We start from the raw sequence: 22,331 nt of genomic DNA on the forward strand, positions 1-22,331 counted from the left end.
TAGAAAAGTTATCCCCCCAAAAAAGAATTCATTTTTTTAATCAAGCAAAAATAGGCATCTATTTTCATTTTCAGAAATTCAAATCTAGATAACAACATTTAACATTAAATATCATCTCTTTGCAATTGAAAGAGATTGTGTTTTTTGTTTTAAATAGTTAAGCAAGAAATGGGTCCACTAAGCAATTGAATCTTTAGTCTTAGAGCAGAACAAGGTAATCTCTAACATAATTAAGACAGAATTATTACATATACTAGAGGATTTTTTTTTAAAAAGAAGGAAAGAAGAAAAATGTCAAAACATACCCATCCTTTGTATTGTTCAAAGGTCGTCCTTAGGTCCTTTGCTTTGGCTTAGGGGGCCACTTGCATGACAGCCCCTGTCAGCTGCACTGTAGTGAGTCAGGGCTCGCTGACACCCAGGAAGAAAAATTGGACCCCTTGGGAGATGGACCGATTTTGGAACATAATTCTTTGCCAGCCACGCAGAACACTCCAAGAACAAATAAATCCCAACACCGCATTCGCAGCAAAACATCAAAATCTTCCTAGGTAATAGGATCTTCATGGATATTACGTTTTTGCATCTTTACAGTTTTTTTTTTTTTTTCTCTTGGGGCGGGGGTTACAGAACTGGCTTCTACAATTTCTTCTTATCAGAAAGCTTGATGTATTCCTCCAGGCAACGTGGGGCTACCTGAGCTGCCACATCTGTATTCCATAGCCCAGCAGTTCCCGTGGTGAGCACCCAGTTCAGCCACAGAGCTACGAAGGAGCCCACAAGGCAGGAGAGCCCCATACAGCGCACACGCTCAGCTCACTTCTGCAGACTGTCATTCTGAAAGCTGCTCGGACTGTTGCTTTGGTTTCAGTGAATGCAGTCTTATGTAAAGCTGCCCCCAGTGGTGAAGAACATTATGGGCATGTGCAGAAATGTCTCTCTTTTATCTTGCAAATGAGCAGGCTCTCTGCTGGAAAATGAATGATTCTTTTGGGTGGCTCAATAAGAACTGAATGGTCACCATAATCAATAACTAGCAACAATTTCTGTGATTTCCAAGTCTTGTTTTACAATTTGGCAACGTCTTTATTGTCTGCGTCTGCTTAATCACTAAACATGTGCAGCCCAGAGTTTTTCTGAGCTTGACATTAAGTTCACAGACCGAATGTCAATTTTTCTTAACCTCAACATAGGCTTTGAACTGAAATTTATAAAATGAATTATTGAGCTTTTCAAGAGCAACATTAACTGCATGCCCACTTGACCTCTTGGAGTCACAGTGATTATGTTATGCAAGGTGTCTCAAGATGCTAAAACACATGCATTTTGAAACAGAGGAGATGACTAATGACATATGAATGAATGAATCAAATGGCCTTTCTGGTTTTCCCTACAAAGACTGGTTTAATGGCTTATAGTTTTGTTTGTTGTTTTTGTTGCTGTGATATTTTTAATTAAAAGAAAAATGAACCATGTTTATTGCTAATATAAGAATCAAGACATCATTTGGCTCATAGTTTATTGATGCTGCAATTTATTATGCTTATAATATTTATTGAATACATTCTGAGTATCTTAAATGGGCCATCTTACTTGTTCTTTCAACATTGTATGATGTAGGTCCCATTATAACCTTCATTTGGAAGGTGAAGAAACTAGGACTTGAAGAGGTCACTTGCTCAAGGCCTTAAATCGAGCAAATGGTACAGCCGAAATTCAGAATCAAGTTAGTATTATGCTTGATTCACTAGCCACTAGATGATCTTGTTCATCAACATTGTTATGGTCATTTTAGAACATGAATCAAGTGAAAATAAGAAAGAATAGTGGGGACAAGGAAGTTGTAATCGACATTCTTGTTTCCTAGAAAGGACTATGTAAACTTCTTTGGTCTGAGGTTCCTAAAAACATATTATAAAAACTAAGGAGGAACAGGTTAGTCTATTGATTAATTAGAGTACAGATTTTGGCACTAAGATTCTAATCCTGATTACAGTTTATCAGCCATATAAATCTAAACAGACTATTTATATTCTCAATGTCTCAGTTTTTCATCTGTAAAATGGGCATGGTAACCAAATCACAATTCATAGACAAGTTTTAAAGATCAAGTCATCCAAATATGTGTATAATACTTAGAATAGAGTTTAAGCACATAAAAATCCTGTGATAATTATTTCACAAATACTAACCTTATTGTGGTTTTTGGCATTGCATATTGTTTAGTATTAAATATCAACTATACTGACAGTCATCAACTCACAAAGAACTACTTTAGCAAATATTGTTTATATTGTATACAATAGATTTACAAGAATCAGTATCTTGCTTTTGATGAGAAAAATTCCCATGTCTCTGACATCTCAACTCTAATGTTAAAATGAATCTTTTGGTTCTATGGATCATAAATAATAATTAATGTTTGAACCTTTTCTACTCAAATGCAGGACATGGTTAACATCTGTTCCATACTGATAACAATTTTAGTTTAAAATAAATGGTATTTTATAAAAAGGTTGCTTTGTAGTCTATTTTAGGTGAATTGGCTGGAAGCCATTTAGGGGAGCTTTCATTTTCTCCAAAGATGAAAAGTTTGATAAAGGGTAGTCATGATAACCAAAAGGGGAGCTATAGATGTAGACAAGAGAAAACTGCAATTCCTCAGGTAGTAAGCTATTAATAGGACAGTAGTCTCAAATGCATCTAAAGCACCCGGAGAGCTTGTTGAAACAGATTTCCCAATCTGTTCCCTAAGATTCTGATTAAGGAAAATGGAAGAGATTTTTTGTTTGTTTGTTTTGTTTTGTTTTAAAATCAACAATCTTCGAGGGACAAGTACATTTAAGAAACTTACTGCAAATAAAAGATTAAAAATAATAAGCTTTCTCCTAGTAGGAAGAGAGGGTATACAAACTCATGATACTCAAGTGTAAGTACCACAAGGACAAAAACACCTTTTCTACTTCATTTTCTCTAATACTCACAGCAGCACTTGGCACATCATAGATGTTCTCAATAGATATTTGTCAAATATGTACATTATTATGTGTGAGTTTTCAAGTTCAAGAGATGTACTTTAAACTAGTAATGTAATATTAATCTTACATACATGTTACTGAGCCCAGTAGATTTCCTTCACTGGTGAAACTGGAAACAGTTTTGGAAAAAATAAAAAGATATGTGTGAAAATCAAGAAACTCTGAAGTGCTAAAACTTAGAAGATTAGCAGGTGACCTTCACTTTCCTTGGAGACATATCTTTATAGTTAAACCATAAATTTCATGGAAACAATAATACGCCTTTGACTATTCTATGGCACAGTACAGAAGGGTAATGTTGAGCCTCTATCATTGAACTCCCAAATAGGGCTTCACAACTTATTTCTTTCAGAGAAGACTAAAGGAAATCATATTTATTTTTAAGTTCTTTGTAATATTTTGGATTCTTTAAAGACTGATTTTTCTCCTTACTCTCCTTTCTTCTCAATGAGAAGCAGTCACTGAGACATGTGTCTTGTCTAATAGCTGCCGAGAGCCGTGCTAGGATGGCTGGAGGACCCCTCAACATTCTACTTATTGTTCATTGTACCTTCCAGTGGTAAGAGTATAGAGGAGTCCCTAAGAATGTATTTCTCTTACTTTGCTTTTTCTGGGACAAACCTTCTTGAATTACTTATGGTAAATAACATTCTCTATTGTGTTATACACTTTGCTCTTAGTTTTGGGGCATTTGTCTGGTACCTTGACTCCTAATCTTGTCTTGCTTCATAGTTTTGACTTCAGGCTCACCCTTTTAGTCTTATAATTGATATTGCCTCTTAATATTGAACTGGTCTTTGTCTTGACAATAATTAGTCGCCATTCTTGGGTTGGGTTGGCCTCTAGGCACTTTGTTTGACCCTGCCTTGGTGCTAATCCTGAAGTGGGTATCAGACCTACCAGGTCTGTCCAGGTTCAAACTAACAAAGGGCCTGAAGATATTATCAATGAGGCTAGTCGAGAAATCCAAAAATGAAATGACACAATTCTAAGCCATACTAAATACTTAAAGCTGCAGAAATTACTCCAAAGATCTAAAGTAGTCTCTCAAAAGAAAGAAAGAAAAAAAATCTAACCCCAAATAACTCATGTTCTAAAAGAGTTAAGTAATTTTCTAGTATGATTTTTAAAGTTTATCTTCCTTTTATTTGTTGACTACAGTAAGCTGATTATTTCTGTCTTGCCTTTCAACAGAAGCAAAATTTTACTATGTATTTAACAACTTCTTTTGCACTTAACATCACATATAGAGGAAAGCCATAAACTACCTGACAAGTTAAATTTCCCCAGTGAATCTAGGGCCTTAATGATTTATACAATCATAAAACATGGCATCAAAGCTGGATGCAGTGGGCTGGTGGTGGTGCATGCCTGTAATCTCAGCTATTTGGGAGGCTGAGGAAGGAGGATGGTGAGTTCACAGCCAGCCTCAGCAATTTAGTGAGGTTCTAAGCAACTCAGTAAGACCCTGTCTCTACATAAAATATAACAAAGGGCTGAGGATGTGGCTCATTAGTTAAGTGCCTCTGGGTTCAATCCCTGGTATCCAAAAATGAAAAAAATCTGGATGCAGTGGCACATACATGTATATCTGTAATCCAATGTACTCAGGAGGTTGATCAAGGAGATTGCAAATTTGAGGCCAATCTCAGTATTTAGCAAGACTCTGTCTCAAAAAACTAAAAACAAAACAATTAAAAATACATGGTATCGTCTATCTAAACACGTTTTTATTGCACTTATAGTACAATTTTGAATAGCTAAAATATTGTGTTTAGATTGGATAAGTCTAAAAAAGTATATAATCCTAAATTTCAATCTATTATGAAACCAAATTGCCAACTATGAAGTTATAAAAAATGGGATAAAAATGGAATATACTGATATCTTCTGTGGATATCTTCTCAGAGATTTCATCTACTTAACAGATATATAATCTGAATACCCATTATGTACTAGACATTATTCCAAACATTTGAAATACATCAGTGTATAAAATTAAGGTCTATGCTAGGTTGGGGATGTAGCTCAGTGGTAGAGTGCTTGCCAAGGGGTTTGATCTCCAGAACCACAAATAAGTAAATAAAATTAAGTTCTATACCTTTGTAAAACTGACATTCTAAATGAGTAAAATACACAATAAAAATTTAAAAATTGTATATTAATGGGAAGTATATACCACTGGGTAAAAAGAATTAGATTGAGAGTATAAGAAAGAGGTGGGTGGATTTATAAATAGAATGGTTAGCTTCAATAAGAAAGTGACTTAAGGTAGACAAGGTAGTACATGCCTGTAATCCCAGCAGCTTGAGATGCTGAGGCAGGAGGATTTCAAGTTCAAAGCCAGCCTCAGCAAGGGCAAGGCAACTTGGTGAGACTCTGTCTCTAATTAAAATACAAAATAGGACTGGGGATGTGGCTCAGTGGTTGAGTGCCCCTGAATTCAATCTCTGGTAACCGCCCGCCCCTCCACACACCCCCCACCCGCCAAGAAAAAAAAAGTGACTAAAGCAAATTCTTGAAGGAGATGAGCTTGTTAGACTTAAATTATATATGGAATGGGCATGCAAAGTCCTAAGTTGTAAACAAATCATCTGTTCAATTAATAACAGGAAGGTTAGTGAGTCTCACTAGACTGGAGAGAGCAAGCAGTAGAGTAATTAGAGATGAAGTCAGAACAGTCTTAGGTATCAGGTCATGGAGGGCTTTTTATGCCATTTTAAGAATATTGACTTTATTCTAGAGAAAATGGGTAGACAATTTGAGATTTTGTTTAGAATAAAGATGTAATCAAGTTTATCTATTAAAATGATCCCTGCTATGAATGGAATATTTTCATTCTTCCCAAATTCATATATTAAAACCCTAATTTCCAATGTGATAGTATTTGGAGATATGGCCTTTGTGAGGCAGTCAGGTCAGGAGGTTGGAACCCTAGGGATGGGTTAGTAGAATCATAAGGATGAGAAGAGACATGAAAGAGTGTGTTTTCTCTCTCTCTCTGCTTTCAACATGTGAGGATAAAGGAAAAGACAGCCCACTGCAAGCTAGAAATCAGGCTTCGTCTTTGGACACTGGTTCTTCCCCCATGTTGATCTTGGACTTTTAAGTCTCTGTAAATATGGTAAATAATTATTTATTGTTTAAACCACCCAGTAAATAGTATTTTTGTGATATCAACCCAAATTGACTAAGACGATCACTTTTGCTATTGTTGAAATAAACTTAAAAAGGGGGCAAGAATAGATGGATGTAGGGAAGCCATTAAGAGAGTATTGTTCCAATGGAGAAGAGAGACAGTAATACTTGGTCCATTGTGGTAGCAGTGAAAGTAGTGAGAAGTGATTAGATTCTGGATATATCTAGATAAAATTAACAGGATTTTTCTAACGGACTATAAGTGAAGATACGAGATAAACAGAGAAATTAAAGATTATGGGCTAAGTAACTGGAAGGTGGCAAAACCAACTCTTTTCATGGATCAAGTTTGAAAAAGATAAAGAGTTCAACATATTTGAATTTTTTGGGGGGGGAGGGATTTGGCTCTGTTATTCAATTTTATGAGACTTTAATTTTTGAAAACATCTTTTTTATATTAGGCCTCAAAGCATTATGGCATAGTTTTAAATATTTTAAAAAGTTTTTTGGGGGACAGAAAGTGATAAAACTATTAGCAAAATTAGCCCTATACAATAGCAACATGAATTTTTGTTCAGATGGCTTAGATAGCATTAAAATCTTTGCATACAGCTTTGAAAGATGATGAAGCTAAAAGCTTTGATAAAAATTGGAAACTGAGAAATTATATAGTGACTAGATATGAGAAAATTTGTTTTCTCCTTTTTTGCTTGTTTGTTTGACTATTTGTTTTGGTACTGGGGATTGAACCTAGAGGCACTTTAGTTCTGAGCTACATCCCCAGTCCTTTTTATTTTTTAAATTTTGAGACAGAGTCTTGCTAAATTACCGATGCTGGCATTGAACTTGTGATCCTCCTGCCTCAGTGGCCTGAGTCATTGGAATTACAGGTGTACATCACCATTGTGGCTTAGACGTGGGAATATTTGGTTAAGCATTCTAGAAAATAAGTTTGGTGAATACAAAATAACTTTCTACAATAACTTAAATAATCTATTCTTTTTCTTTTAGAGAGAGAGAGAGAATTTTTTAATATTTATTTTTTAGTTTTCGGTGGACACAACATATTTATTTTATTTTTATGTGGTGCTGAGGATCAAACCCAGCACCCCACAAATGCCAGGCGAGCGCGCTACCGCTTGAACCACATCCCCAGTCCCAAGAGTCTATTCTTTATTGAATGTTATAATTCAATTATTGAATATTATAATTCAACTGTTTAAATGTTAAATTGACATTTTAGAATATGAAACTGACTCTAGCCAATCTTCTCAGAGTATCAGTGTACTCGTCTGCAAACTGAAACTCATAAAAACTGACCTATGAATCTTTAAGGGTTTTATTTTGGAATAATTTCCATAATTTATATGTAGGTACACTTTAAAATATAATGTGCTACAAAACATTTCTGCAATCAGAGTACCTATGAAAAAATATATTTTTTTTATTCTATTTAGGTTCTCTGGTAATGAGATTGGAATGAACACACATCAAGGATCACCAACACAACTAAGGATGAATCACATTTATTATTTAAAAAGTCCTTAGTATTCTCTTTCTTGTAAGATTTTAATACCGCAACTATTTGTTCATTTGTTTGCTTATGTTTTTGTTGGTGCTTGGGATTGAACTACAACCATTTATTATATAGCACATATCATTGAAGTTCAATTTTAACTTATAAATTGCTTTCACCAATAAATGCATTTGATCTAGGTATTGTAAAGAGTTTAATGTTTGTGACCCTATCATAAAATAGGGTTGTTGGAATAGGATTCCCTATTTCTGGATGGATATAATACTCATTAGTATTTCTATATTTGTAATTATATTATATTAAGATCTTCATCAGAGCACTAACACTTCTCTGAAATAGCCTTGATTTCCATCTGCTTGCTTCAAGGGCTCCATTAAAAACCCTGTCTGGTTGCATATGGTTATAAGTGAACATTTCTGAATGAGATAAATGGGTGAAGAATATTCCAGGTCAGACCATTGAAATGGTCTCTCAGTATCTTTCTGGAAAGAGAAAATATTAAATGAGTGAGACCTTATAAGATTATCTAACACATCTCCCGCCTCCCCACCTCACTTGAAGTTGGCATTTACAATCCATTTTCTTAGGTTAGGTTTGATTGTGTTCCTCACTGTCATTTCTTTCAGAGGTATTCTCAAACTGAATTTTAACATAGGGATATCTAACAGACTCTCAGAATATAGTCCTTATTGACAGACTTCTGAAGACTATAAACTGTATGACTTCATGAAAATAATTTCTTTTCTTTCTTTTTCATTCTTTTGTGGAAATTTAGAAACATAAACAAAAGTAGAAAGAACAGTGTAAAAACATAAAATTCAACATAAAATATTTTGCTGATTTTGTTTCATCTCTCCCCTCACAGCCCTTCCCAGATACATGCACATACTGTTTTCTTTCTGGAGTATCTAAAAAGTAAATCTTCACACCAGTATGCATTTCTCAATTAAATTTGACCATCTAGAATTAATACTAACAAAATTAAAAGTAAGTCCTTAAAGTTGATTTGTTTGAATCAGTACCTAAACAAAGCCCATACATCTCTTTTTGTTTTTTAATGGTATTATTATTATAATTTTTTAGATATTAGGTCATTTAGACTACAGCTTGTTTCATGTTTTGCATTTGGTTGTTTGTCCATCATATCATTTAACTTGCAAAGAGTCAATTTTAATGGCAAATATGTTGAGCAAGAATCCATTCATTCATGTAGGAGAATATCCAGCCCAAATGGATACTATTTGCTCTTGGTAATCATTTGAGATTTGAAGACTTTTTGAGTAAAATGGATGTAAGAGTGTGAATGGAAATATGTATTTCTATTTTGTGTCACTTATATTAACAGGGTTAGTCAGCTTTGGGTCACTGTGACTAAAATACATGACATGAACAACTTAGAGAAGGAAAAGTTTATTTTGGACTCACAGTTTCTGAGGTTCAGTCCATTAATCCATGGTCAACCAACTCCATTCCTCTGGCCTGAGATGAGGAAGAACATCATGGCAGAAAAGGTGTGGCATAAAAAAGCTGTCAGTTCATGGCAGCTAGGAAGCAGAGACAGACAGACAGACAGACAGAAAGTGAGAGGGGGTCCAGAAGAATGAGAAAAGGAGCATGAAGAGCCATGGACAAAATATAATCTCCAAGGGCACACTGCCAGTGACCTACTTTCTTCAGCTGCACCCCACCTGCCTACAGTTACCATCTAATAAGCCATTTAAATTATTAACTGGATTAACACACTGCTAAGGTCATAGTTTTCATAATCTAATCACTTCCCCTCTAAACATTCCTGCATTAACATGAGTTTTGTTGGGATACTTCATATCCAAATCATAACAAAGGGAATTCAGTGATGGGCCAAATGACAAGTTTGGGAACATGAAATAATTAGGTGCCATGAATCAGTGTTGTTTTAAAATTTGCATTGCTATAATTTCTGTACTTTTTATCACATTTGTCTTTTTTGCCTATAGCCAACAAAAGTAAAAATTATTTGATGTTGTTCATTGCTGAACAAATCTGTTAATTTGTGAATTGATATAGAGATGTTCTTGCAACAGAGGCTCAAAAAATCCCTATCAAGAGAACGGCAATTAGAATTCATCTGTAGTCATTTATATTGAGAGAAATCACTTTTCTAGCTTTTCATTTAGAACAAATTCCATAAAAGAACATGTGGCACTGGAGTTACACTGCAAAATTTATAGTCCTATGTATATTTCCAAATTTCTTACCATTTCTCACTGTAGAAAAAAGGATTTTCAGAGTAAATATAAAAGCCTTTTAACCAAATTCATATCTTAATATTTGATGCTTTACTTTGTGTGGATGGCTATACTTTGAATGTAAAGTCAATGTTGTTTAAAAGACATAGTAATAAACACTTTGTTATATTCATCTCACATATATTTTGAAGTAATGAGAATTTTTGAATAAAATTTTGCATTCTATGTTTAATTCATTGCATATGATTGTTTCAGCTGGCTATGCTAGTATATTTTAAAATTTAACTTCCTGGAAAGTATATCAGCATTAAGAATTAAATTCCCCAGCCACCAGGTGGGGAAAGATAATAGAAATCTTGATTTTGATAAAGAGGCTTGTATTCCACAGGGTAGTTCTATTTGTGTTTCTGAAACAAGATGTTTGATGTTTTAAAAAATTTGGGCGACATACTTAAGAGATACTAACCTTCTGAGAGGTAAGAAACCCTTCCTAGGTTTGCAATGTAATCGCACAGAAAAGGACCCTCTGCTTTGTTATACTAAACTAAAATATATCAGGCTGTATCAGGACTCATTTAAGCTGAGCTAAAGAATCCTTCTTTGTTTTGTTAATATTTTGTAGCTGTGGCTATCCCTGGATTTAAAAGGTCTCAGGAGAATGTGGGGGAATGCTTGAGAGATTTTTGTGGCTAACAGCAGAGCCCCCATGTGGCAAAATTGTGATCCAAATAAAAATTGACTTAGTCCCTGGAAGTAAATGCTACAATTCCTTAATCAAAGTAAAATTTCTTTTTCTGTTACTAGGTTACTAATACATTTATTTGCTCAATGAATATATATTAAGATCTTATACTGCTTGGTGCTGGGAATACACTAGTGAATAAGACAAATGCCTACACCAGAGGACTTGCATTCTATTTAATGAGATAGTAAAACTAAACATAGCTATACTACAATGCTGATGAGCAATAAGAACTATGAAGAATAATAATAAGGATAAGAGTAATGACAGTTTGATAGGAAGGTTAGAGAATCCCTTTCTGAGGACTTGTTAGTTATAAGCAAGTAGGAAGCAACTTACATGATATGATCTTTCTTTGATATTTTTGTTGGTCACCACTAAAAAGGTGCTGTGAAATACTTGTTTTGTTCCCCCTACTCCTCCCACCCCCAGGCTAAACAATGCTCCAACTCTCTGGACATCCACTGGGTGTCTTACAACTCAAGTAAGACAATAACTATCTGGGATTAATGCAGACTACACGGGTTATTGCCTCAGTTCCATAAAACTGTCCCTCACTTCAGATGCCAACTGAAGTAGGTACTACCAGGTTAACCAGTTTCTGTCTGACTTTGCTGTCAACTGGGGGTTCCCAGGAGCCCCCACTCATGTTTGAAATTTGCCATGATGGCTTGCAGAAGAGAGAGAAACATTTACTTATGTTTATAAGTTTATTTTTAAAGTATATGATAAAGGATTTGTATGAAGAGCCAGAGGAAGAGAAAATAGGGTGAGGTCCAGAATGGTCCCAAGTACAGGAGTGTCTGTCACCATGGAATTGGGATGTACCACCTTCCTGTCACATGATTGTGTTTACCAACCTAGAATTTCTCCAAACTTGAGGGACTTTTTTTGGAGGCTTTATCATGTAGATTTCATTATTTGCTCATTCTCAGGCTCTTCTTCCCTACACAGAGGATGTGGTTTGAGTTGGAAGTTCCAAGCTTCTTCATGGTTTGATCCTTCCTACGACTAGCCCTCATCCTGAATTTGTCCAGGAGCCCACCAAGAGGTATCTCATTAGAACAAAAAATGCTCCCAGCAGCCCTATCACTCAGAAAATTATAAGAATATGCTAGACTCTTCTAGAAACCGAGGGCAGAGATCATATCTGTATTTCTTTTTATGCTACAACCACCAATACCTTTATGGTGACTTCAGAATTCCACTGCTCACCCTCCCAACATTTCATTCCAAAAGTGAAGATATTATCTTTTTGGAACAAAGAACACATTTGAAAGTTTAAACAACATTTGAAGAAATTTTAAAGAAAAATTTAAAGAAATTTAGAATACAAAGAATCTAAAGAATAAAAACATTACTCTGAGAATTGCACAAAGTTGACTTTCTTAGATTCAGTTTTCTTGTTAGGGTACCAGGAATATTTGCTCCATCAGATGTGACCCCCACCCCAAAGACTGTTACAGGCCTCATGCAATAAGCCTGATGTTCAAACTGGAGATTCACTCATAAAATAAAAAGAGAAACTTTTCCCCCACCAAGTACCTTCTTACCTCTCCCTCACTGATTTTCTTTCATTTCAAGTAATTTGTTTCCAGGTACCCGTAATGACCGGGTTCTTTTTAGACATTTTCCCACTTACAAACAAATGAGTCTTAATGTAATAGCTGATGATAGCTTACAGTTTTTGCTTTTTCAGTGTATTGCTATTTGATAGTTAAGTCAGAAAATATTAAGGAATCCATAGAAAACTGAATTTTACACACATAGTTTAAGAAGCAAATAAAGAAAGCACTTGTATTGGAAACATTCATCCTTATTCTTTCCCAGCTTCTTCACCAATTACTTTTTTCAGAACCAGTCACTATTTTAGCTACTACATCCTTCTCCTAATATTTCTAAATTGTATTAATATTTCAATTTCTTGGTGTTATAATACACAATTCCTGATTCCCATGTTCATATGTTATTATGAGGACAGTATTAAATATATTAGCAATAGAAAACAGATGAATGGATAAAGAAAATGTCATATATATATATATATATATGCAGTAGAGTATTACTCAACCATAAAGAAGAATGACTTTATGACATTTGCTAGCAAATGGATGGATCTGGAGACTACCATGCTAAGTGAAGTGAGCCAGTCCCCCAAATCCAAAAGTCAAATGTTTTCTCTGATGTGTGAAAGCTAATCCACAATAGGGAGGGGATGAGGGGAAGAATAGAAGTGCAGTAGACAATGGGGAATGGAGGGAAGGGAGGAGGGATAAGCAAAGGAAAGATAGTGAAATGAATCGGATACAATTCTCCCATGTACTATATATATATATATATATATATATATATATATATATATATATATATATNTATATATATAAACAGTGAATCCCACCACCATGTACATCCATAAGAATGGAACTCTAACTAGTATAAGATATATTTGATATGTTTCATGCTTGTATAATTATATCAAAATGGATTCTGCTATCATGTATAACCAGAAAGAACCATTGATTTAAAAACAACACAAAACAAACCAAAACAAAACCTTATGAGGACTGTGTAAGCAATGATGCTGCTGGGTCAAGTAGGATACTGGATTATGTTTCCATTCTCATTCAACTTTCATTTTTCTGGAAATTAAGAGTTGTTCCTATTTTCTCTTCCTCTTTCTATTTTACATTGTATAGTTTTAAAAAATTCACGTAATTTTATACCTGATGCTAGTTGTTTGTCTTAGCATTTTAACAAGTTGGTCTGCCTAAATTTTCTAGATACTCAAGCAATGCAGAAAATCCTGTCCCCTTGCAGCCCTTGATTTTTATGCTACAATAGCAAATCATAGCTGTTACCCAAGTACTTCCTTTCACCATTCTTCAGTCTGGCATCTTTAGTTTCTGGATCCAGTATATCCCTTTGCTTAGTTACTATTCAATTTTTTGAACCACTCTTACTGATAGATCCCTAAGAAAAGATGTATGTGAAATAAAGATTTCATACCTGAATTTTCTTTTAGTTTGCCATTACTGATTGCACATAAAAGTCTGGGTTGCAAATATATATATATATTTTTCCTCAGAATGTTTGAGACAATGCCCCACTGTCTTCTCACACCCACCCTTGGTGTTGAGAATCAGACTCTATTATGATTCCCAGACCTTTGTAAAGTATAATCTGATATATTCTCTCTGGAAGTTTTTATTATGCCTTCTGTTCTTGGGTATTTGAAAATTATACAAGTATGTACTTTGGTTTATATCTTTATCCATTCATTGTTGGTTATCCAGTGGACCTTTTAAATCTGGAGTCTTGTGTCTATAAAAACTCTATAAAGTTCTATAAAAACTTATTTTACTTAAAAAAAAAAAAAAACCTCTCCGTATTTTGTTGTTTTCTTTCTGGAATTCTACAGTTCAGATTTTAGATTTCTTGGATCAATTCTTTGGCTTTTCTTCCCTATTTTCCCCCCTCACCTTTTTTTTTTTGGGAGAATCTTTTTTTTAAATGGACGCAACGTCGTGCCTTTATTTATTTATTTTTTTAATGTGGTGCTGAGAATCGAACCCGGGTCCCACCCGTGCTAGGCGAGCGCTCTACCGCTGAGCCACAATCCCAGCCCCTCACCTTATCTTTTAATCTTAGTGTTAGGGCGATTTCTCAGATTTGTGCTGCAATATTTTATATACTAAAATTTTAGATCAGATATGAACAAACTATGGCACCACTACCAAATCTAGCAATGGTGCTGCTGGGTCAAGCAGTGCTACAGTGGCAGAGTTGAGGCTCTGAGTCCTGCAAGTTTACAATATTCATTATGTGACTTTTAGAGAAGTGAACTACTGACCTCTACCTTCTCCCAATTTAGGTGATCATATTTGTTAGCTCCAGGAGCTTGTTTTGCTTCTATTTTTGTCCCTTCCTCATAGAATCCTATGTTATTAATATAGATGTGACATCTTTTCTCACTCTGAGGATGTTATTTGGAGTTTTGGAGTAGTATACTGCTTGTTTCAATGTTCCCATTTTCTCAGAGGTAAACCTCCTCGGAGGAAATTTCTCAGAGTTCATTTTGACCTATTTTATGTTCCAGTAGAGAAAATGGCCAACCTCCTGCTTGGGACTTATGTACCTGCTGCCAGTGTTCTGAGGGTAAGACAGAGGATGTAACGAAGACCCCAAGATTATTCATACATGCTTATTTCACTCTCTTGTTGTTAAACGCAAGTCTGACTGCTATTCGTACTTGGATTGGGCCTAGGTTCTCAAGTTTGATTTTCCCAGGCAATAAACTCCTTTGCTATGGTAGAAGGAAAGAGTAGTCTTTTGGTTTCCTGGGGCAAAGATGGAAGTCTGGCAGTTGACCAGTCACCATAAAGACTTTAAACCAGTACCCATATTCTTAGTGCTTCTCAGGACTTTTGCAGCTCAATGAAGAGTCCCCCTTTAGTAAGCACTTAATTCTACTTATCTACTGTGTTTTGTATGGTTTCAAAGATTTTGTAGAAATTGTTCATCCATCTTGTCTCCTCATCATCCTCATTTGTATTTATTTATCCTTACATGAGTTTTAAGTGGAAGAGGCAATAAAAGTGGGCAATCAATCTGTCACGTTTCAGATACGAATTTCTCATGATGGATTTCAGGTGATGACGGGGTTGAGGGCAAGATATTGGCAAAGTTGCCAAATAATCTAGGATTGCAGTTCCAAGACAGAAATGGGAGGAAAGGTCTTTAATTGGAAAAAATGTGGTGCTGCTCTTTTTTGTTATCCATCTCTTCCAAACTATCATTATAAGATCTTCGACCGTGTAGACATTTCTTGATGCCATCTTTTAAATCAGAAGGAACTAATAGATATTGTTCTTACAGTCTCGTTGGCTGTATCATTCAATATGGGTGTCCACCATTATTTCACTTATTCTTCTGTGGATTGTGATGAAAATGCTTCCTCATTTGTGCAGTTATTTGTAAACTTTGAATCATCACTTTTGTGAGGTTTCTCTCACATTCTTCTTTTCACCTAGACCAACCTCTTCATTTCTGAAAGTGAGCAGCCCCAAAAATTACTAGAAAAAAAACTGTTTTAGCAATCTTGCATTTTTTGTGTGCTATATTATAGTTATGGATTTGAAGGAAATATATTTGGTGAAAATAGGATGATTTTTCAGTCCATTGTGTTTATTGTGAGCTAAATTTTCCATTTTCATATTTTGTATTGATTATGACTGTTTGAAAATTAAAATATTCCAATATCTGTCAATGTACTTAATCCATTGGAGCCCAATGTTTCCTTGGAAGAATGAGTTTGTACTTTCATAATATAATAAGGGTAATAGAGTTTTGTATAAGTATTTTCTTAAAACCTACTATACCTTGAATTGAAATCTGCATGTATTTTTGAATCAAAATTTGTTTTCAATTATTATTATTAATATTTTAGAATTTCCAGGTTGAAAAATGTACAATTTTACTACTTTTGAATTTGTATTGATACCTAATAGTAAAAATTTAGAAAAACCTGAACTGGTTATATATCTGTGTGTATGTTTTACCTCTCTGGGATCTAGAGTTTTACAAACAAATTTAATATTTCAAATAGACAGCCATTTATTTATGATCCAAGTTTGTGTCTTCTAATAACCCAGTATAGGCCTCTATTAAAAAAACTGTTAATAGATATCACATAGCCATAGGAAAAAAATTTTTCTATTCATTGGCTATATTTGAGATGAGACTTTCTTTTAAAGGCAACAGCTTACTTCTATTCTCTTTTTCCTCTTTATAGTATTTAGTTATTTTTGATTCAATGTATATAATTTTCAATCTTGGTGTTTTCCTTCTGAGATACTTTAGGCTTTTGCATAGAGAAACCAAAATAATTAAACATGTGATCACTTGTTCAGTCCATTAATTCTGACTATAAATCTTTGTATATTTTCTGGGGATACTTCAAAAACTCTTGAGAGGTTTTACATAATTTCAAGTGGCTTACAAGATTTGCAAGTTAAACTTTGGAAAAGACTGTAGTAATACCAAGTAATAGTGATATAAAGGCTTAAGAGTCTCACAAAATTGTCAAGGATTTTGAGATTATTTTGTACAAGCCACATTTTACAGATCAGAAAACTGAAGCCCATAGAGACAAAGTCACTGGCTCATTTGAAATATGACACAAAAATAGAAACTTTGAATGGAACCCAGATCCTTTAACACTAGTCTATTTCTTATAACTACTGTCTTCTTTAAAGCCAAATAAAAATCTTTGTACTATGTAAAAAAGCAGTAGTGGAAATTATAGATAACTTTTCTGTAGCCTCGTGTAGATTTAGTCAGACAACAAGAAATTTAAAAATCTGTTTTTCTTTTTTTTTGATAACAAGGAAATGAAAGCATCTTAAATCAAGCTATTCTTTAAGTTGTTTTCCCTTCCATTATAATAGTAATATATATTTACTATAAAGCATAGATATCATGGTCTCAGCATTCAGAGGTAATCCCCATTAGTATTTTGGCAACTCTGCAACTTTTTCATTAACTTGAATTTGATGCATTGCATTCTTACAGTGGGCAAAATAATTCTTTTAAATTCCTCATACCATTGTAAATTCAGTTTATATAATAGTTTTTATACATGTTAAATAATTCAGATTTACTAAGTCAGTGAAGAATGTAAATTATTGTCTCTAAAAAAGAAAGAAATTGCTGATATTCAGTACATACATCTAGTCTCTCTCCCACATGGCTAATATAATCTTTTAAAATAGCAAGTTATTCCACTTCTATGGACCAATTAAAGAGAAAATAAATATTGCTCCCTTCTCTTTTGACATTTGGTGATTCTTCAGTGCAGTGGCTCAAAAGTCAACTCCAGAATGTCTTACCCTCTCCCGAAAACACTATCACAAATTTGGTTACATTAATGTGCTGCTTAAATATCATGAATGGCTCACTGTGGCCTCTATTTAACTAGCATACTCATTCCTATGATACACAAAGTTCTTCTGATTTGATTCATTGTGTGGTGAGATAATGCCAAACACTTAGACCTCTTACAAAGTAGGAGCCTTATTAGGAAAGCAACTATAGTTTCATTCCAGGGCTCTGCCACTCTGCTAATCTCCATTTGTGTAACTTCTCTTGTGCTCACCTCTGTTCTGCCTCAAAGCTCTAGCTTATGCATGATTTTTGTTTCCTACAGAGTTAGTTTGACATATCTTCAATGCCTACACATTACTTCATGACTCTTTTAGCTTCACTTCAAATTAGCTCATTCTTTTGAAACTTTTCAGTTTAAAGTTATAGAGAAGAAAATCAATTTTTTAAAACCATAAACCTCCTATGTAGCTTGTGAGTTGGTTGTTCTTGGAGGAGCTACATCCTGAGTTCAATCAGTTGTCATGGAGGGTCAAAGATAGTGGTGAAATTGCAGGATCATGTTGTATAAGATTTGCTGATGCTATAGGTTGGGGCCATTGAAAGGCAGTAGATACTTCACTACTGGACCAGCTCTGCCTGTTTGTCATTACTTTCACTCACTATACAATATGCTATGCAACCTACAATACACTCACACTGAAATATTCATCATTCCCTGAGCAAGCCATGTTCTATCAGACCTTGAGTCATTACGTGTGCTGTTGTCCTCTATTATTAGAATAGTCTTCCCCAAGTTTCTATCTGGTGAAATCTTTTTTTTTTTTTAATTTTTTATTGTTGGCTGTTCAAAACATTACATAGTTTTTGATATATCATATTTCACACTTTGATTCAAGTGGGTTATGACTTATTTCAATAATTATATTCTTCATAGGACTTTTGGTGATTTCCTCACATGTGTACATTTCTTATATACTATATACAATACATTGTATTGTAATGTTTATATGTATTTTTCACAGTAGAATATTCCTTAAATTCAGGGATCATGGAATCTCATTCAATTCTCGATTTTTACCCTTAACACAGTATACATACTCAAGATGTGTTTGTTAAAGGGAAAATACCAAGATGATTCAGAGGAAGATACTTCTAATGGCTGTGTCATAATTAACACCCCTTGGAAGGCATACCTGAATATGATTCATAAATCTGTGTTACCCAAGATACAATCAAGTGTAAAGGGAAAGTATGAACTAAGTGGGAAGAACAGACAAGCTTTGGGTTGCTTAGCCAGAGCACTGGTTTACTTTTCACTATTTGCATTCTCTATTTGGCTAAGAGGTGTTGCAGATGGATTTTTATTGCTCTTTTATTTCCTGTCAACCTGAAAAATTCTTCTCTGAGAGCACTTGCATTTGTGTCTGAAGGAAATGACTTCATATCCACAGAAAACAGCTCCTTATTTGGGGTGTTTGTCAATGTGTGCTTGGGCAATTTGGGGACAAACTCCTTATTTGAAGATATTTACTCCTCTGTTCCTTACCCATGGTGTTATCTCAAGTGTGTTAAGTGGGTTTTCATTGAGGACCTTACTTGAATATCTGAAGACCTAAAAATAAAATAAATAAAAGCTTGCTAATAGTACAGCATCAAGAAGCCTGGCTTCAGAATTCAGCTTAAAGAAGCTTCACCTAAAACACTGTTTGTATTCTGGCCCTGGATGCCTCTTTTGTGCCAGTTCCAATTCTGGGTGCTAGAAATGGAATTAAGATATATTACTATACCCCTTGCATTTATAGTTTAGTATCCCATTAAAGACTTGTTAAATGTTAATAAAGTACTATCACAGAATTCCTTTTGACTTCATAGAGAAGGCATTATCCAAACTTACCTTACAGGGAAAGAACCAAGTCCCAGCTAAGAAAACCCACTATATTAAAAATAAGCCATTAAAATATGAATTTTTAATATATTTAACCATTAATAAATCCAGCTACTGCTAGAATATTCTTTAATTTCATAAATTGTCAATTTATTGTCAGTAGAGACAGTTTAGACAAGTTATGAAACAAACTAACAGGTATTCAGCACGACCAGCACCTCTTAGTGAACTTATAGAACACACTAGACAATGAAAAGTCAAGCAAGAATCATTGGTTGGTATCTTCAAAACTCCACTTCAAGGTGTTTTGGTAGTCTGCACCATCCTTTCATCCTGAACGTTCATTAAAATAGACGAAGTACAATGGTGACAGCTTGGATAAGGTCCTTGTCCACAAGTACTGTAGCTTGACTGAGACAAATGTGGACCTGTTGTCAGAAATAATTGTGTCTGGCAGCTTGCAAACGCAAGGAACTGGCATAGAGTCATATTGTCACCTCAGAGGCTTGAGGTAAAAGCAAAAGCACTTGAAGTCACTGTGAGATGTAGTATACTGAAAGTAAAAAGCTTTTTTTTAAATCTTTTTATCTCATAATGCAAAATCAATGTGGATCCCTGATACAACTTTTTGGTCTTTTCCCCTGGGAAAATTAGGTGTCCCAGGCAGTTATACCAAATAGCCTGGCATGTGGCATGCACTAACTTCCTTTAGACTTTTCAATATCAGAATCAATTTGAGGCCATGAAATAGAGCTTCTAGCCAAGTCTTTCAATTCCCAGATGTGCTATTAGTCAAGCCAAGATAATGTCTTCTGGAATAATAATGAAACTCTATATAAAATGCATCCCTTATGGTAAGAAAACTCATGCTGATGCTTTGAGATTGACTTCAGGTTTTTTGGTCAGTTTCCCTGATAGCCTTCCCAATTTCTACTTCATGACAAGGGAAAGTCTTGGTTCCTTTTAATTTAATTAATTTATTTAATCAGCCTGAAAGAGAACAAAGGAAGCTTCTTTTATCTAATCTTCTGGTGGTAGTGGCACAAATATTTTGAGATCTGTTGGGGCATCTTGTGGTGTTCTCTAAAATATAATTGATGGGAGGGTGAATTGAGAACTTTAATCATTGTGCAAACTCAACAGATTCATTAATCCAAGAGTCCCCAATGTGGAATATTGAGAGCTCTAACTTTGGCAGAAACATAATTCAAGTTTTTGTTTGCTTTAAGATGAAAAGGCCTTCAAATAAAGTATCTCAGGAAAGAACTAAAACTTATCAATCCTTTCAGTATACCCCACAACACATAATATTTTAAAGAGAGGAGAAATATAATCATTTGTAGATAGTGGATTGTCTACCTGAAATATCTGAGAGACCTAACTGAAAATTAGGACCAGAAAGATATAGTTACCAGGAAAATTACAAAGTAAACATGCAATAGCAATTTCTCCCTAATTGTTTTCAAATTGATTAGTAATAAAACATAAAAAACTTATAAATTAATAAAACTGAATTGTTTTTCAAAATATAAATTATAACAAATGTGCATGGTCTATTCCAAGAAAATAGAAATAAAAGTTACAATGATAATAAAAGTATTACTGAGAGACTGCATAAAGATATTAGTTTTTAAGTCAGAAGACTGAATAGCTAAAATTAATCTGTGTATAAATTCAAAACAACATCATCAAAACCTCAACAGTGTTTTTGTCTAATTCTGTTTAATATTTTTAATGTTTAGAATTTTAGTGTGTAATTTAAAAAACATATACAAAAGTAGAGAGAATAACTTAATGGTATGGTACCCACTGTCAAGGCTCACTGTCAACAATTAATGCCACATAGACAAACTTCATTTATTTATTTATTTTCAAATTCTTTTTTTTTTATTGTTTTTTTTTTAAATAAATGACAGCAGAAATCTAGAAGTTCCTCATATATTGGGGTTTACTTCCTTATTTGATCTATGATTTACAAATATTTTCTCCCGTATTGTCAACTGCCTTTTTACTCTGTTCATTGTTTCTTTTGCTGTGCAGAAGCTTGTTAGTATGATGTAGTTCCACTCATCTAATTTTGCCTTTGTTGCTTGTGTGTTTGGTGTCATGTCTGAGAGATCATTGCCAAGCCCAATGTCATGAAGGTTTCTCCCACGTGTTCTTTTAGGAGTTTAAGGTAATAGGTCTTAAATTTAAGTTTGAGTGTTGACTGGAAGATTCTTAGTATCCGCGGAAGGAAAGCACCTCAAGTTGTTGAGTCTAGACTTAGATTTCAGGAAAATGGTCTTGCATTCAGTTGTTTGCCAAATTAATAAGTGAATAATGGTTGATATGATATCACTCATTTTTAAATATCAGAACTTAGCCTATTAGATATGCTACATAATTTGCAGCTTTTAATAAAGTACTCTTCTCAGTATAAACAAACAACTAGCTAATCCCTCAGTTTATGCATCTAGTATACAAATTTCAAAGAAACAAAAATATGAATTGTGTTTTATAAGGTCCATTAGCTTATATAATAGAGTCATGTCATTTAGAGCTAGAAAAAATATATATATTCTATTCTAAAGCACCAAAAAGTCATGGCATTCTGTGTAGCACTTACATATGAATTTTAAAATAAGTATTGAATCTTGTGTTAAATTTCTTCCTTTAGTCTGCTGTTGTTTTTGGCAACTATTATTTATATAGAGGTTAGGAAAGTACAGCTCTAGTGCTTTTCTAGTGCTTTATATGTATTGTCTTCATTACTTCTTTAAAAGGAATCGCTTGAGCCATGATTGTTTTGTAAATGATTATGACTATATCAGGGTTTATAGCTAGTGAATAGTAGGGCTGGATTCACATCCATACAATCCAACTCCAGGGTGTGCACTTT

At 34.3% G+C, this 22,331-nt stretch overlaps 2 protein-coding genes across 6 annotated transcripts in view; one reads left to right on the forward strand and one right to left on the reverse strand.

Moving 5' to 3' along the window:
• Lrrtm3 (leucine rich repeat transmembrane neuronal 3) overlaps positions 1-4,441 on the reverse strand; it is a 173,091-nt gene extending 168,650 nt beyond the window's left edge. The window contains exon 1 of the mRNA XM_015500590.2: positions 306-4,441. Coding sequence (XP_015356076.1) covers positions 306-309 — 4 coding nt within the window. The 5' untranslated portion in view covers positions 310-4,441. The remainder of the gene's footprint in view (positions 1-305) is intronic.
• The window catches only part of Ctnna3 (catenin alpha 3), a 1,666,222-nt gene that overhangs the window by 717,346 nt on the left and 926,545 nt on the right, over positions 1-22,331 (forward strand). The window lies entirely within an intron of this gene.

This window comes from Marmota marmota, unplaced genomic scaffold, assembly GCF_001458135.2.
Source record: "Marmota marmota marmota unplaced genomic scaffold, marMar, whole genome shotgun sequence".
NCBI lineage: Eukaryota > Metazoa > Chordata > Mammalia > Rodentia > Sciuridae > Marmota > Marmota marmota.